We start from the raw sequence: 15,136 nt of genomic DNA, 5'->3' as shown, positions 1-15,136 counted from the left end.
CCTCATATGATGATGGTTAATGTGAGTCTGTCCCTGAAAGGCTGATTACTCTTGTGTTTGCTGTGGGATTAAGATTTTTAAAACAAAGAGAGACAAAAACCACCCTTTGTGCCAGTAGAGCTAAGGCTGCACCATGGCTCTAAGGATCTCAGCAAGTTTATGCCAATCTATGATGCTCAGCTAATAATTAGTACTCCTTTAGCGGAGCTGGGATCAGCAATAACAGTAATCTCTTATGCATGTTCCTCGCGTTTCTTAGAAGTTCCATGAAAGGTTCTACCTTTCAGTAGAAAAAATAGATTTGTATTACTCTAGTCTGTCAGTGTTACTCATCTTTGAGAATTTGTTTTTTTTTTGTTTTTGTTTTTGCTTTTAAATTACAAACCTGTTAGTTCTGCTCAAATGTTGTTTCTTGAACACTTGTAAAATACTAAGTCTTGTAAAGTATCAGTTTGTAAAGTACGAGTCCTAACTCTGAAGACCCTGTTTCTAATATACATGAATAAAAATGTTGGAAAAGCTATTACTATCCTCTAAGCAAGCCCATTCTTTTATATATATTGCCTTGAGTTTTCAAAATACTCAATTTAGGATTGTTTATTAATGCCTAATAATAAACTACAATAGTCTTGGTTCTCTGAACTGTGAAATAAATTACATTTCTTTTTCTTTATTATCCCTCAAGCAGAAATTTGGCTTTTCTACTATTTGTCATAGCTTCTCAGTTGTGTGTCCTTTCATTCTAATTTGTTATGCCTTATTCTACAGAGTTGCGTATATAAAAATAGAAATAAAAAGCCAAAAAAAGTCCACCTAGAAAATATTCGTTGAAATCTCCTTTTGGTTTAAATATATTTTAATTTTACATCTCCTTTAGTAATCTGCTGGGTAATTCGTATATGTTTTTTTACTTCTAAAGTGCTTTGCATATATGATTGCCCACAAATGGGAACAAGTATAGAATGTTGAACTGTGTGGTAATTGAAAAATATTCAGAGATGTTTTGGGTATCCGATGGCCCATCTGGCATATGAACAGAGTAGAGTAGAATGGACTAAAAAAAAAAAGAAAAGAAAGGAAATTTCAAATAAATAGTACCTATTATAAGGAAAAATCAATTTCCACGTCATTTTGTAAATATTTGTACTTGCCCCTTTCCACGGAGACCTACTTTTTACACAGTGTGAGGATTAAGTATTGGTTTTGAAATAAGTTCATGTTCATCATCGTATCATCATCATCATCAAATAAAACACTGACCTATGATCTGAATTCTCTTCCAAATCTACGGCTAACATGATGTGTGATTCAATGAAGAAACACTATCCTTTTGGGGACTCGTCTCCAAAATTGGCACAATAAATGTCATAGTCTCCTCAGCATGATTCTGTAAGGCTAAAGTAATACCTGTGAAAATAGTTTTTTTTTTTTTTTTTTCTCAAAGCATTAACACTATATAGGGGTAATTCATTCAGGCTCTGGAGCCAAACTTTCTTGGTTCAAATCATGACTCTTATTAGATGTTTGGCCTTAGGCATGCTACTTAATATCAGAGTGCCTCAATTTCCTCAGCTGTATAATGACGTTAATAATGGTCCTTACCTAATAAGTGTTGTGAGGATTAAATGAGATAATAGCATAACATCCTTAGTACAGGGCCCCAGGGCAAGGTGGACATGAGGGGCATGGTAACTTTTCCTTGCTCTTAAATAGGTAATATTTAAATATGTCATATAATATCAAATATTGAATTACTCTGTGATGCTTAATTCCCAGCATTCGAAGCTTGTCAAAAATAATTCAGATGGAAGTTTTCTGGTTCAGAACACAAATGACCTAATGGAAGAGTTTTATTCCCTTTAGAAAAAGGAGGTCATGAAGACACTCGTAGGCTATAGAAAATCCCCAAATATATTCTCAAGTTTCTTTCAAGCTGTGGGTACCATCTGAACCTACAAGTTCAAACTGCTTTTAAAGTAATCATTCAGTTCTTCCTCATCCCAGGAATACTTCCATTAAGATCATCATTTGATCAAAATGAAAACTTCCCAAATCATGGCAGTTTTCAAGACTAAATTTATACCTGGTTTCGAATTTGTGGGAAATACCCCTTCCTCCCCCAGTTCTGGGTAGTATTTTCTGTGATGACAGGGCCTCACCAGAGGAATCTTAACTAAAGATAATGGCGTGATATATTAAATGTTGCCAATATTCCATTTAATATTAAGCAATTACATAACAGCTTTTTTAAATGCCTAAGTTAAAACTGATACATTCATATTGAGTACACTGCTACTTGTAAGGTCCATTCTCCTACTGATCTTCAACAAACACCATTTAAGTGCCAACCTACTATTACAAGAGTTTACTATTTTATTCTTGCTCCAAAATGGCATCAACAGTGATGGGGGGCTTTCAGGGGATTGTTGAACAGAATTTTTGCAACAAAGGGTAGGCTTGAGGAAATACAAATTATCAACCGTAGGCATTGCAATGCTTTATCTCAGCCCTCCTCAAATCTACACACCCCCTAATCAAACAAGCAGCTTTATGGCATGCGCAATTGCAACTGAAGTATAACCGACTTCCGCAGAACGGGCTTCCACAGGATTTCCTGTCCAAAAATTACCGTGTGGTCATCTGTAGCCAAATGGTTACAAATCATTAAAGTTAGCAAGACACTCATAGCCTTTTTTTTTTTAAAGGAGACAAAGTGACCCAACCCTGTCATTTGCAAATTCTCCTGGACTTCTTTTATTCCCATTCTTTGCCCTGGCTAAGAAGGGAAAAACAAAAACAAGCAAACAAAAACCCTCCCTTCGTAATATCTGTTTGTTCAAGGTGTCATTTCCCTGGGAGGTTATTTACAGATTTCTTACTGCTTCGCTTGTCTTGCCTGATAATTACTTACTGAAAGAAATCTGCTCTTTAGGGTGAGCTGTTTCTTTAACCCCTTTGGCTCACTCTTCCTTGGAGGCAAGCAAGGGCGTGCTGCAGTGTCTGGGAACCCACCTAGAGGGCCCCCTTGACGCGAGCACATCCCCTGTCAGGCAGCAGTGTCTGCAGCCGGAGCGGGCTGCTGCAGAGTTAATGTACAGTACCACGGAGCCTGCAAGTGTCCTGAGCTGCTCAGAGCCGGGCGGCACAGCCCAGGGCAGACAAGGCGGCTGCGACGATCCCAAAGGTTCTGCTGGAAATTCGGAGCTGGGAGACCCCAGCAGGAGCCTGTTGCCTTTGTGTTTTAAAAGCATGCAAGGTCTGTATAGCTTGGGCATGAGAATCTTTCAGAAGATGTCAGCGCATCAGAGTAAATGACACCTATTTGGGAATTGAATTTGGGGTAAAACAGAGAGAGAGAGGGAGAGAGAGAAGAGAAAAGAAAGACAGCGGGGGAAGAAATTCTTAGACAACGTCTGACTTGCAGCCGTGAAATTCATTTTCTTTCCAAGGCAACATATGAAAAGCCCGCACACGGTTTTGATAACAAATTAAAGGGGTTTCTGCAGTGAAAGGATCAATAGCTTAGTCATTTTACTTAAGGAGAACAGACAGCCTTATTATGGGGTTAGGCAGCAGAAATGAATTTTCTCATGACAGCACCTTCTGAAGTCAGGATGGTAGCTAATGGTAATCCTGTCCTGCAAAGCAGAAATTGCTCCTTGCCTTCCTACTTTTACCGTTGAAAACCAGCAATTCTGAGATTTGGGAACGAAGTTGGCTTTGATTATACATGGTTTCTAGCCCCTCTGCCCAGGTCTTTGTCCGACGTGTCTCAGAAGGCAGCACTGCGTTAAAGTGACCACACATGAATATGTGCCTAAGAAAGAAGAAAAAGCAATATTCATTTCTAAAGGACAGCATGGCAAAGCAACCTGAAGTTTTCCATTTCCCTTCTAACACTTCTTTAACAAGGATAACAAGAAACTGTCTTTTGACTCCTTTTTTCCCACATTCCAGAGTCCTTCCTGAGAGGATGCATTAATTTACACTCTAGGCAGTTGGATTTTACCAGGACAATATTTGCCACCATTTAGGATTAGCGATTGAACTGGTTATTTTAGTGTGTTGACTAACTAGTGGAACCTAAATGGATGGACCCATACCTGCAGTGCTCTGTGATATTTCTTTTTCCAAATCCTGGAAGGGCTTTTGTTGTTGCTGTTTGTTTTTTTTTTGGGGGGGTTTTGGAATTCAATACTTGTTGCAATAATTGCCCATGATAGCTGCTCAAACAGGAGAGTTCGAATTCATCTATGAAAATCACTACATGTAACATATGAGACAAGGAAAATATTAATGACAGAAGATCTGCAAACATGATGCACGTGAATAATTTCCCCTTTAGAAGGCATTCCTGGATATGGTGAGTAATCAATACCCCTCCTTCAGTTTGTAAAACTCAGAATTTAAAAATTCCTTGACAGGTGCCAGAGGTGAATTTTTCTTGAACAAGAATATTGGTATCAAGTGAGCGTGAAAAGTGAAACATGTTTAAAACCTAATGTTGTCTGAGAAAGTAATGGTTATGCAATAACAAATTACTTGTTAATATAAAAGCATCCCAAAATAAGAATTCTAATATGAGGACATTTACAATTGCTAACATTTCATAGAGAAAAAAACCAATAATTTTGAGAATGGCAGGTATTTAACTAATAAATAAAAGAAAAAGGGAGGTTTAGATTTTTTTTTCTGTTTTATTTGAAAATTCCCTGGGGAAGGACACACATGTATTTCTGATATCTAATGTCTCATGTCAACTTGCTTACCCTTAGGTCTTTTCAAATTTCCAAAAGAAGGTTAAGGGAAAACTTAGAATGTTGACTCAGTTTTAAAATAATACTAAGATGTGTTGGTGCCTCACATTTAAGGAATTTAACTATTTAGAAGTTAAGTAGCTATATATATTCTAATATAACTGTGTAGAAATATTTCCACTGGAATGAACCAATTTAATAGAATTCTAACACATGAATCATGAAGTGTTCAGACTCTTAAAGAATTTACTTAGTGCATTGATATTTTATTGTGTATTAAGGCTCAATGCAATTTATTAAGCTTCCAGGACATATGACATCATGTACCATTTCTTACTAGAGTTTATGAGTAAATGTGTATAGGAAATAATTGCGGAGGGTATTATAAGGACAGAGCTCATTATTTTAAAATTGCTTGTTTTTAACCACACCTTTAAGGTTGACCGGATTTAAATCTCATAGCAAAAACTTTGTCAACCTTGATAAAGGCACATTTTAAGGTTTTGTGGTTACTAACATGGTTTGCTTTGGAAACTGCAACGTGTCTGATTTTGAAAATATATTTTCCAGGTGAATTTTTTGGGTGGTCTCAAGATAAGTCATAAATATCAAAATAGAGGTTTCTGAGGGTTTTTCTAACTGCTTTTATGACAGTGTCTCAGATGAAAGCTTCCTGGTATCTTAAGGCTCTGCCAAAATCATCTGCCGGTTTGTTACAGATGTTTGAGCTTGTTAGCTAAAGGTCAGTTGTAGAGAAGGGTGGGTGACATCCTCTGTCACTCTGGGAAGGTACTCATTTTCTGTCACTACCAGATACATCCAGAACTGATGTTGTGACGTATCTTCCTTCTCTGCCTTACAGAGCCACCGTCCCCAATCTCTAATGTGTTTGGGAGGAAGTCTGGGTGACAGGCCTGCAAACCTTTAATGGCCCCCTTCCAAGTGCATCAGCAGAGTTCCCAACTCAGTGGGAGCTTTGGTTCTAAGGCCTTACGGGGCCTGATGGTGAGGTTCTGGCATCAGCAATAAGGTTCTTGCCATTCTTATAGTATCAATCACATACATAGTCTTTAACCTTAAGGTAAGAAGGTCTTGGAAACAGTCCCTGGCACGTAGTAGGCATTTGTCAAATATTTTTTTTTCTTCTATTCCTCTGCCTTTGTTCAAGGTTAATTTTGTAGTTATTGCAATTTGTTTAGGGGGAAGTTACCAGTCTCATTTCTAAAAAGTGTACCTTGCTGTAAAGCAACAGTTTTTGTTCTGCCTGAGCCGGGTTGTTGGTGTCCATTTGTTTATGTTGCAATAGGTAGAATGCATGTACTCTTTGAATACCTAACATTATAATCACCTCATATTTTGTTACATTTACCTCACCTGTACTTTTAACGGGAAAGGAATGAGCTATTCAACTCTGTAGTTTTTGAAAGAGTGCAAATGTGCTTATTCATGCTCCTCTAGGTCTGTAACATATATGTGTGAAAGCTGTATAGAGAAGTTGAGGGTCCTGGTGGTTTTCCTCTGTGCCTGAAGCTCGGGAACCCTTCATATACTTCATTGCATCGTGTGCCGATTTGTTGTGGTTGTTGTGGCCAAACTGAGCCAACGTGGAGTGTGAGTGTTCTGTAGATCTATTCTTGCCTGGGCCCTTTAGAAGGATTCATTAGTAAGACGTTGACCTCAAAGGAAGAAGGTGGTGTTTTTTTCCAGGTGACCCAATTAATGTTGTGCTTGGTTCTCAACTTGCCTGATTGTTGTTTTCCTCTTATTTATAACCTCACCTTTCAGTACTGCGGTAAGAGATTCTAGGTGTTTGTTGACAGAAAACCTTCCCTCCCTTTGTCCTACTGTAAGAGTCCCTATTGGACTGGATTCCATGCTCATGAATTACTGTGCTGAGAAGAAAGGATTTGCCAGGTTGTTCTCCTTTTCATCTCCGTGGGCTCTCTTTCCTCATTCTCACATGTAGGTCTGGTCTGGTCTGGTCTTTTTTCTCTTCTTCTTCTTTTCTTTTACTATTATTATTATTATTATTATTTTTTTTATTTCACAAAGGGCAGGTCAGAAGTTGGCAGCAAATCAATGCCAGGGACTAATAAACATTTTAAAGGAGATGTGTGCCTTGGTTTGATGAGCCTGGCTCATCTCTAGGAAGGCCCTAACCCCTTTGGATATAGGCAGGACAGAGAGGTGCGTGCTCTTTTTTCTCTCTGCTTTTTGAAGAGCAAGAAGGAAAATTGAGATCTAGAGTAGTTTTCAAACAGTTATCAGAGGTAATGATTCAAGGAGAAGCCTGTGTATACTGCTCCCACTTGGAGGCTCATCCTCTTGCCCTAGGGCTACTGTGCTGAGAATTGAGCAATAGTATTACAAATTCATTGTTTATTGGTTACAAGTTAAAGTTAATAAGTGGTCTTTTTACTTGTCTTAATAGAACACTAACCCATAAGTGCTAAGAGAGTGGTATGACGAATGTGCTTTTCTTGTTTAAAGCTACATTAGAAATACTTGCTGAAGATTTTTATTGCAAAGGCTTCTTTCCATTACACTTGTTGACCTTTTTCCTTCCAAACCAAACAAAGATTAGGGTTTGCTTCACTAGGTAAATAAGTACTATATAGCTCTTCTTATTTTTCATTCTGGCTGGTTCTGAGAATATGGTGATAGTCTGGCAATTCAGGAATGGGTCTTCTTGCATAGTTAGAAAAAGGGAAATGAAAGTCCACTTTCTAGGAATTTAAATTTCATTTAGTAGCAGTTAAGAGGACTCTTCAGAAGCATCGTGGCCTAGAATCATATTCAGGGGTCTAACCAGAATGACATAACATAGTGTGGCGAGCATATGTTTGTAGATTTTTGCCTAATGTAAAAGTATAACAACTTCGTGTCATCTGATTTATGAAGATGCTATAATTTTATTCCAGAAACACCAGGACTGTGTTGAATGACACTGAATTGTACACTTTTAAGATTTAGGAGGGTGCTTTATTTAAATGCCTTTGCCTCCTTTTTATGATGGACTCAAGTGACTCTGAGGGAAGACAATGGGAAACGGAAGCCAAAGGACTCTGCTCCGGGAGGCTGCGCGGTGCTGCTATCAGCATGCTCCTCTGAGGAAACCTGAGGAAGAGTTGGGATTAGTGACTGTAGATGGTGATTAACTCTTTTACTTATTCGGTCCTCAGGATTTAATTGTTTAAAGGCTACATGTTTAAATTATTTTATCAAGCTTTCTTTATGGTGCTGAGAGGTGATTCCAGTCAAGAGGCAAAATAGGGTGATTATGGTCACTTGACGCCACATTGAGGCTTCTTTTCCCTTTTTCTAGGCCCCCACATCCCTTCATTGATCTTGCCCTTCCCAGGTCCCTAATAAAGCTTACTCCAGCAAGTCGGGGTTTACTGTTCTTCTGTGAACCAAGGGTTAAACTTGTGTACTGACTCATTTTGTGTTCTTTGATCACTTTATGGAATGAAACAAGATATAAATCAATATATTAATACTATCTTGTGCATATATGTATGTATATATATAAATATATAAATATATGTGTGTGTGTATATATAGATAGATAGGTAGATAGATATATTTCCAACAGCAAACACAATGAATAAATAATCAGAGAAAGGCAAGCTGGCCTGATTCCTGATGCAAGGATCATCCTTCTCATCTGGCCTCTTAGACTCTGATCTTTTAAGTTTTTCTTTCCTTCATTTATTGAAACTATAGAAACTCAACCCAGAATTGCATTTTCTAGAGTTTTATGTTTTGGCCAATATAATAACCTCGCTTGTCTTATGAGAATTTTGGCGAGTGGGAGGAACATTGAGTTTGATGACTGTATGTAGTGAAGGACAAAATGCACGAAGTCTCACACGAGATAACAGAGTCTGCTCATTTTAGTCGACCTAAAATTTCTGCCAGTGTTTGTCTGTCGTCTGATGAGATTTCAGGTCATTGCTGATCTCGCTTCGGTACCATCTCTTCCCCTGAGTGACAAAACTACCCATTAATTCTGGAATACTAATATCAAATTTTCAGATTGATCCGGAATTCCTGTATGGCCAAATACAACTTATGGCCAATAGAATTTAGGTAGAGATCATAATTATACAAACTCATCTTGTTCACAAATCCCCTGGGTTTGATCGAAAAGTCGGCCATTGTCTAAGGCAGAAATTCAGGTTTAGATATAATACAGCAAAGATATTCCTTTAGAGAAATAGTGTTATGTTTATGTAGAGAAATAGTTATATGTTTAATAGTAAACATATAATTTTCCCTAGGTTTTCTGTTTTATTCTCTTGTATTGCTTTAGCTGTATTCTTCTTAGTTTCTGTTAGCAATATCTTATACTTTTAAAATAAAAGTAAGAAGTCATTTTTTGTAAAAGTTGATTATGGAATGGTATAATAGAGGAGTAAAGTGGGCATCAGTCATATCAGCATGCCCAGAACTTATGGAAATTAAATGTAATTTTTAGTCTAAGCAGACTTAGTAAAACAGTGCTCTTTAAACTGCTGATAGGTTACATCCTCAGTGAGCTAAGTGGGTGGTCCATGTCAGAAAGGTTGTAGACAATCCCTACAAAAGAAAGAAAGGAAGAAAATATTCTCCATCATGTGAAAATAATTAGCTATGAATTTGGGATGTTTTGCTTCTGTTAAATTCTTCACTTCCCAACCCCCCCCCCCCCCTTGTTTCTGTATCCTTTTTAGCTATTGCTGAGTTACTTCCACTAATATTTAGGTATTTGGGCTCAGAGAAAAATAGGCAAGTAAAGGAAAAGGAAAATAGTTCAGAATTCTGAGAGGAAGAATACCCCAAGGAGGGAAACTGACAACCAGTTTCTCACTTGCTGCAGGCTAAAACTAACTTCCTTCCTTCATCCCTCCCTCCCTCCCTCCCTCTCTCCCTCCCTCCCTTCCTTCCTTCCTTCTTTCCTTATTTCCTTCCACAGTATCCACACTTTGCCTCTTCCTCTTCTCCTTTGATCACACCCCACAAACATGAATGCTCATCAATACCCATCTAGCTGCAGCATCATTGCCATCATTTTTACAATAGCTCCAGATGCCTCCAAGCCATAAATTAGCTGCTGACCCTGTTTATCACTTGATGGACTCTTGGATGGTGTTTCCAGTTGTTAGAGAAACCAGCCTGTAAACACACTTAAGATGTGATATTTTAACTAGCGACTATATTGTGTGCAGTTGTGGAATATATATTTGGTTTCGAGGATGGATAATCGAGATTCTATACCATCAGGTTATTGGCTCAGGAAATACAAAACAAACAAACAAAAAACCCCTCAGGTTTCTATCTCTAAATTCTGGTGTTAATGCTTTCTGTGACCTTGTGAAGGCTCCCTGAGCTCTTCACTACCTGTTGAAAATGAGTGCGGCAGGTATTTCCCTGCTTCCTGTCAAAGAGTAGACTATTAAAGAAACTCACATAGCACATGGGGAATAATAATTTATTAGACTGCTAGACCATGGCATGCTGAAACCTCTTGAGAGAATTTCTTAAAATATAGGTACCAGATGTACCATTGGCTGCTTCATAGAAGAGATGAACATTGACTGAACACCATTCCCAAACCCCCCACCCTGCACATGCCCCCCCTGGTTTCACATAAATGCATCCTTTAATGGCAACAGTAACTTTTAGAGGTGGGTCTGATTTGAATCCCTGTTTTCAGATGAGGAAAGGAATGCTCAAAGAAGGTAAAAAACTTGCCCGAGGTCCCGTATCTATAACTTAGGGTTACTGACCCATTCAAAACAAGGTCCGGCCCCATTTTAAAACCCAGCGTGTTTATATCACTGTATGTTGTTCTGTGGCAGATGCCTTAGTACTCTGTGGACCTTCTGGAAAATAGACTAGCAGGAAGAGCAGAGAAAAGAAGCAGTTTCACTGTATTAGTTAGCAAGTTGGGTAAGTACATGGGATGCCTAGCAAATGTCCCTGGGCTTTTCCCGAGAAACCCTTCCTGGTCATGTTAGTCCCTGACCTACACTTCCACCATGTCAGCGGCTCTTTTTGTGTTTTCTCAGAATGAGAAATTTTACAAGGAATTTGAGGTGAATCCTGTTCCCAGGGGCACTCTGGTCAGCGGGGTCCTTTCTGTGAATTAGGAAAAGGTGCTTCTCTAGGCAGATATTTTAGGAAAGACGTCCCACTTCGGGCAGATGAATTAGAAATGCAGAGCGTGGTGTCTCGTGAATGGCTAGAGCCTCCTTGCAAAGCAAAAGGCAGCCCTTCCTCTGGGCACATACTCAGCAAGCAGAGCAGGCGTGAGTTGAACTTTGCTTACTGTGCTCTTGGGGGTGATCAAATGGCCCAGCCCCGGCCCTCTTTTGACCTGGGCTCCACCTCCACCTCGAAGGGCAGTTCCGACAGTCAGATGAAATGTCTTTGAGAGTGCTTTGCCGACGATAAAACGTCATTGAAGTTTTGAGTCTTGCTACCATCGTTATTATTTTCTTCAAGATGTTATAATTACAAGTCTTGAAAATTATTATTTTTTGCATGGATAAAGAATATTCACATTTTCTGAAATCCGAGCCAGTGCCGAACTGCCAAAGAAACATTTTGATCATGAAAGAGCCCAATATCTTAGCTGCTGAAAAATGTCATTCTTACTCAATTGCATTAGAACATGTGGAACATACTGATTCATTTAAGCATAGGGGATGCCCAGATACGTATGAAAACAGTCCTGCCTTGAAGACACTTAGAGACTCTTGAGAACAGCCACAGAAGCAAATAATTATAGAACAGTAGGGAGCGTATTAGTATGTTTGGTATATACAAAGTTATAGGAATTCAAAGGGAGAAACAACTGGGTGGTCCAAATACTTTAAAGAAGTCTAGAAATGAGGAACTAAAAAAAAATACCTGACGGACTTGACAATTAGTAGTTATTGGCAACACTTTGGAGAGTGGTTTAAGGGAAATCTGGGGGCGAGTTCTATTTCAGGGGTTATTTAAGCAGAGAAAACTAGTGCACACTACTTTCACAATTGTGGACAAGGACAGAAAGAGGAAGAGAGAGTGGGGGGCAGAAGGAAGAAGGAGAGTAGAATCAGTAGTTAATGAGGAATACCAGGTATTTCTAAGGATCAGGGGGCATACCGCAAGGGAAGTGTCCATAGAGAGGATCAAGACAGTGAAGGACATGACTTCCTTCTCGATAAGAGGGAGACGGGGAGGATGGATGCAAGTAATGTAGAGTTTAGGTGGGTGGAAGGAGAGGCTGAGGAAGTTTTGGTCTCATGCCCTCTGCTCTCTTTTTTGGGGGGGTGGGAGGAGAGTGGAATTCAAGATTGTATCTCAGAAGGAGGACCATGGCCACATTGTGGAACAGTGTCTGTGGGGAATTGGAGAGAAGTGTGAGCATACCAAGCAAGATGGAGGAAGTCAGTGATAATGGATAGATAAAGTCGATAAAGGACATTTCACTTACACAAAATTATTTTCACAAAGTATCATGTCAGGAAAAGGGGCAGAGATGTAGCAGAAATCTAAAATTCTTAATCACTAAATTAAGAAGCTGTTTTGTCATTAGAATTTCTCCTGTTGATTATATTTTTGGGGATTCCAAAGAATGCGGAATTGACTTTACCGTTAGGGTTCTCTATTTGGTAGTGGAGGAGGCCTTTTTAAGAACATATTAAGTAGATTGCTGTGACAGTGTCATGACCTAATTTTGGAAATGTAGATTTCCTAAGCTTCCTGGAAATAACTCTTGGGTGACAAACAGAAGCTCTAAGATGTTTGCTTTGAATTTTATCTTCAAATGAATAAAAATCACAGTGGGAAGAGAAGGCAAAGTGATTCAGCTTTGTTCACTTTTTTAATAAGAACCTTTCTGTGGTTTATGTTGGAATGTCACAAATCCATATATATATATATAACCTGCTTTTACAAAGATTTCTGCAAAACCCTTCTGAAGTTGGCTTGCAAGTGTCACCCATCTCTGAGAAACTTACTGAAAATGAGAAAACCTACTATGACTTCAACCAGAACTGGCATAACCTATTTTAAATATTTATAAATTTACATTATCTTTTATGTTTCCATGATATCTCAAGGGGAAGAATGTCAAATATAAGATGCAAATTAAAGGAACTTCTAAAATACCTTATAGGTTAATTATAAACCCTATAGTATATAGTGAGTTGAGGAGATTTTATGAATTCCTTTCATCTTTTCTGATCATCAGCACTTTCCCTGAGGTCAGCACATCTTCCTCTTTAATGTTCTTGGTGTTCAGTGCTCATAATTACTTTGGGCTTTCTTTGTGGGATTTCTGCTGAAGCTCTAAACATCTAAATAGGGTCCCAAGCAGTCCTACTCACTTACAAGGGAACTTTGTGATTCCCTTCCTTGGAGTTGTCACGTTTTCCTTTTTTAAATCTGAAGGTGAGGAGGTTGAACTAAATGATTGCTAGTGGTGCTCTAAAAACCTAAGAGTCTATATCTTACCTCATTAATTTACTCATTTCTATATTGTTGAGGCTTAACTGTCCTTTGAAGGGAATGCTGAGAAATAGTACAGTGATCAGCAAACTCCACGGAGACCTAACCTTGAGGCCCTTCTGAAGTATTTGGCCCCTCCTGTGAAAAACCCTTAGTCTCTCAGCCTTAGGTATTTGGCTTATTTCCTTCCTCACAAAACTGTAGTTTAAAGATCAGCCTTGTTCATGGGTCAAATGGCAATCTGATGCCCATTAATGCTGATAGTCACAGTAGCTGAGAAAATACATCTCATATACCGCGTATGTGTCTTTTATGTCTTCCCCACTCTCGGCCAGAGATCTCAGCCTCTTCCCTAGGCTAGCTCCCATCTGGTCTTAAAAAATAACAGGGAATGAAGTTCTCAGTATTAGAAACCTTGTTGTCGGCTTGTTTGTGTATACGTCTTTGCTCAGTAAATTTAAAACAAATGATTTACATAATTACGGGGAGACCCTTGCTGTTTTAGAGGAGAAAGGAAAGCCAGCAGTGGAGAGCGGGCACATTGAAACCCACAGCGTCGAGGGTAGTGGAGGAGACCTCTCACGTCATAAGCAGGCGTGGAATCCTGAGCATTTGAGTTCTAAAAGAAGGAAATACTTGTTGAAGAATCCCATTTTCTAGAAAGTAATCCGCACAGGTTTGATTCTTAAGAGAGGTTGAATGTTAAGGCAGATCAGGATGTCACCATGTTAAAGGATGACCACGTTCTGTGAAGCCTTCTCCGCACATCCTTTTCCTTCAAGGAACTCTCTGTGACCGGGCTAACCTTTGAGACTTCATAGTAACCAGTCACACTGCATTCTGTTCATGAGTAGCTACCTCGACTACTTTGTCCACTTCGTAGCCCCAGCACTCGGCCCAGTGTCCCACCCAGTAGGTGTGATGTAAAGTTTTCCTCAGTAAATGCATCTGTGCAAAGAAAAGGATGAGTAATAAAAATTACATGGTTGGAATATTATGTAATTCATTTTTTGCATTATTCAAATAGCACTATTGTGCCATGTTTTGAGATGAAACAAGCAAACTTCTGCTACACATATAATAAAGATAACATCACATTTAAAAGGTTCTATAATGCCATGTGTGGACTAAGCTTTTCATATAACTATCTGATTTTGGAAAGAGGCTCCCAAAATTCGTGCCTGAGGGTGTGCTATCCATTTACCAAGGGTACACGCTCTGGTAAGTTATCTAACCTCTCTGTACTTCAGTTTCGCCTCTTGTCAACTGGGGGCAATAAATAGTTCTCACTTCATAGGGTTGCTGTGAAGATTAGATGAGAAAACCTGTCACGTGCTTGGAAGGGCACCTGCCACTCAGTAAGTAACCAATTAATGGCAGCTACTGTTATCGCCCAGATCAGGAGACAAGGCTCTGAGAGGGTAGCCGGGTGGCCGAGGGTAATCTGGTTGCTCAGTTACAGGCTCCTCCAGCCTAGGACTGCCCATAGCTCTAGATTGCTCGGAGGACAAAACTGCTTCTTTGGTGTGTCACGTTCTTGGAACTTTTTGGCATATACCAAAGAAAACGCCTTGGGTTGAGTTTGAATTATGGGGAAGAATGCATTCCTCCCCATCTCTCTAATCTCTGCAAGAATCACCTACCTTTGGGAAGTTGCTATGCTCTCCAGTTTTGAATCAGCTCCTGCTTCATGCAGGATGAATTTTGCCTTTAGGGGTTGTCTTACTCATGTCCTTCATCATTAGATTCTCAGTTCCTAGCACAGTGCCTGGCATCTAGTAAGGACTCAGTCAGTGCTTTAGAGTGCAAAATTACATTTCCAAATTTGTGTGCCTGGAATTTTGTGCTCTCAAGATTATTTTATTTTTATTTTCCAGCAAATAGCCCATGTGTTTGGA

At 39.1% G+C, this 15,136-nt stretch overlaps 1 protein-coding gene across 7 annotated transcripts in view; it reads left to right on the top strand.

The window, feature by feature from the left end:
• PDE4D (phosphodiesterase 4D) overlaps positions 1–15,136 on the top strand; it is a 1,508,086-nt gene that overhangs the window by 944,326 nt on the left and 548,624 nt on the right. The window contains exon 1 of one of the 7 annotated variants that reach the window (XM_027605106.2): positions 3,140–4,363. The exons of the other annotated variants lie outside the window; for them this stretch is intronic. Coding sequence (XP_027460907.1) covers positions 4,317–4,363 — 47 coding nt within the window. The 5' untranslated portion in view covers positions 3,140–4,316. Of the gene's footprint in view, positions 1–3,139; positions 4,364–15,136 lie in introns of those variants that run through there. 7 annotated transcript variants of the gene reach the window in all.

Source organism: Zalophus californianus, chromosome 5 (genome assembly GCF_009762305.2).
Source record: "Zalophus californianus isolate mZalCal1 chromosome 5, mZalCal1.pri.v2, whole genome shotgun sequence".
NCBI lineage: Eukaryota > Metazoa > Chordata > Mammalia > Carnivora > Otariidae > Zalophus > Zalophus californianus.
The sequence above is the reverse complement of the archived record's forward strand: the minus strand, read 5'-3'. Positions and strand labels throughout refer to the sequence as shown.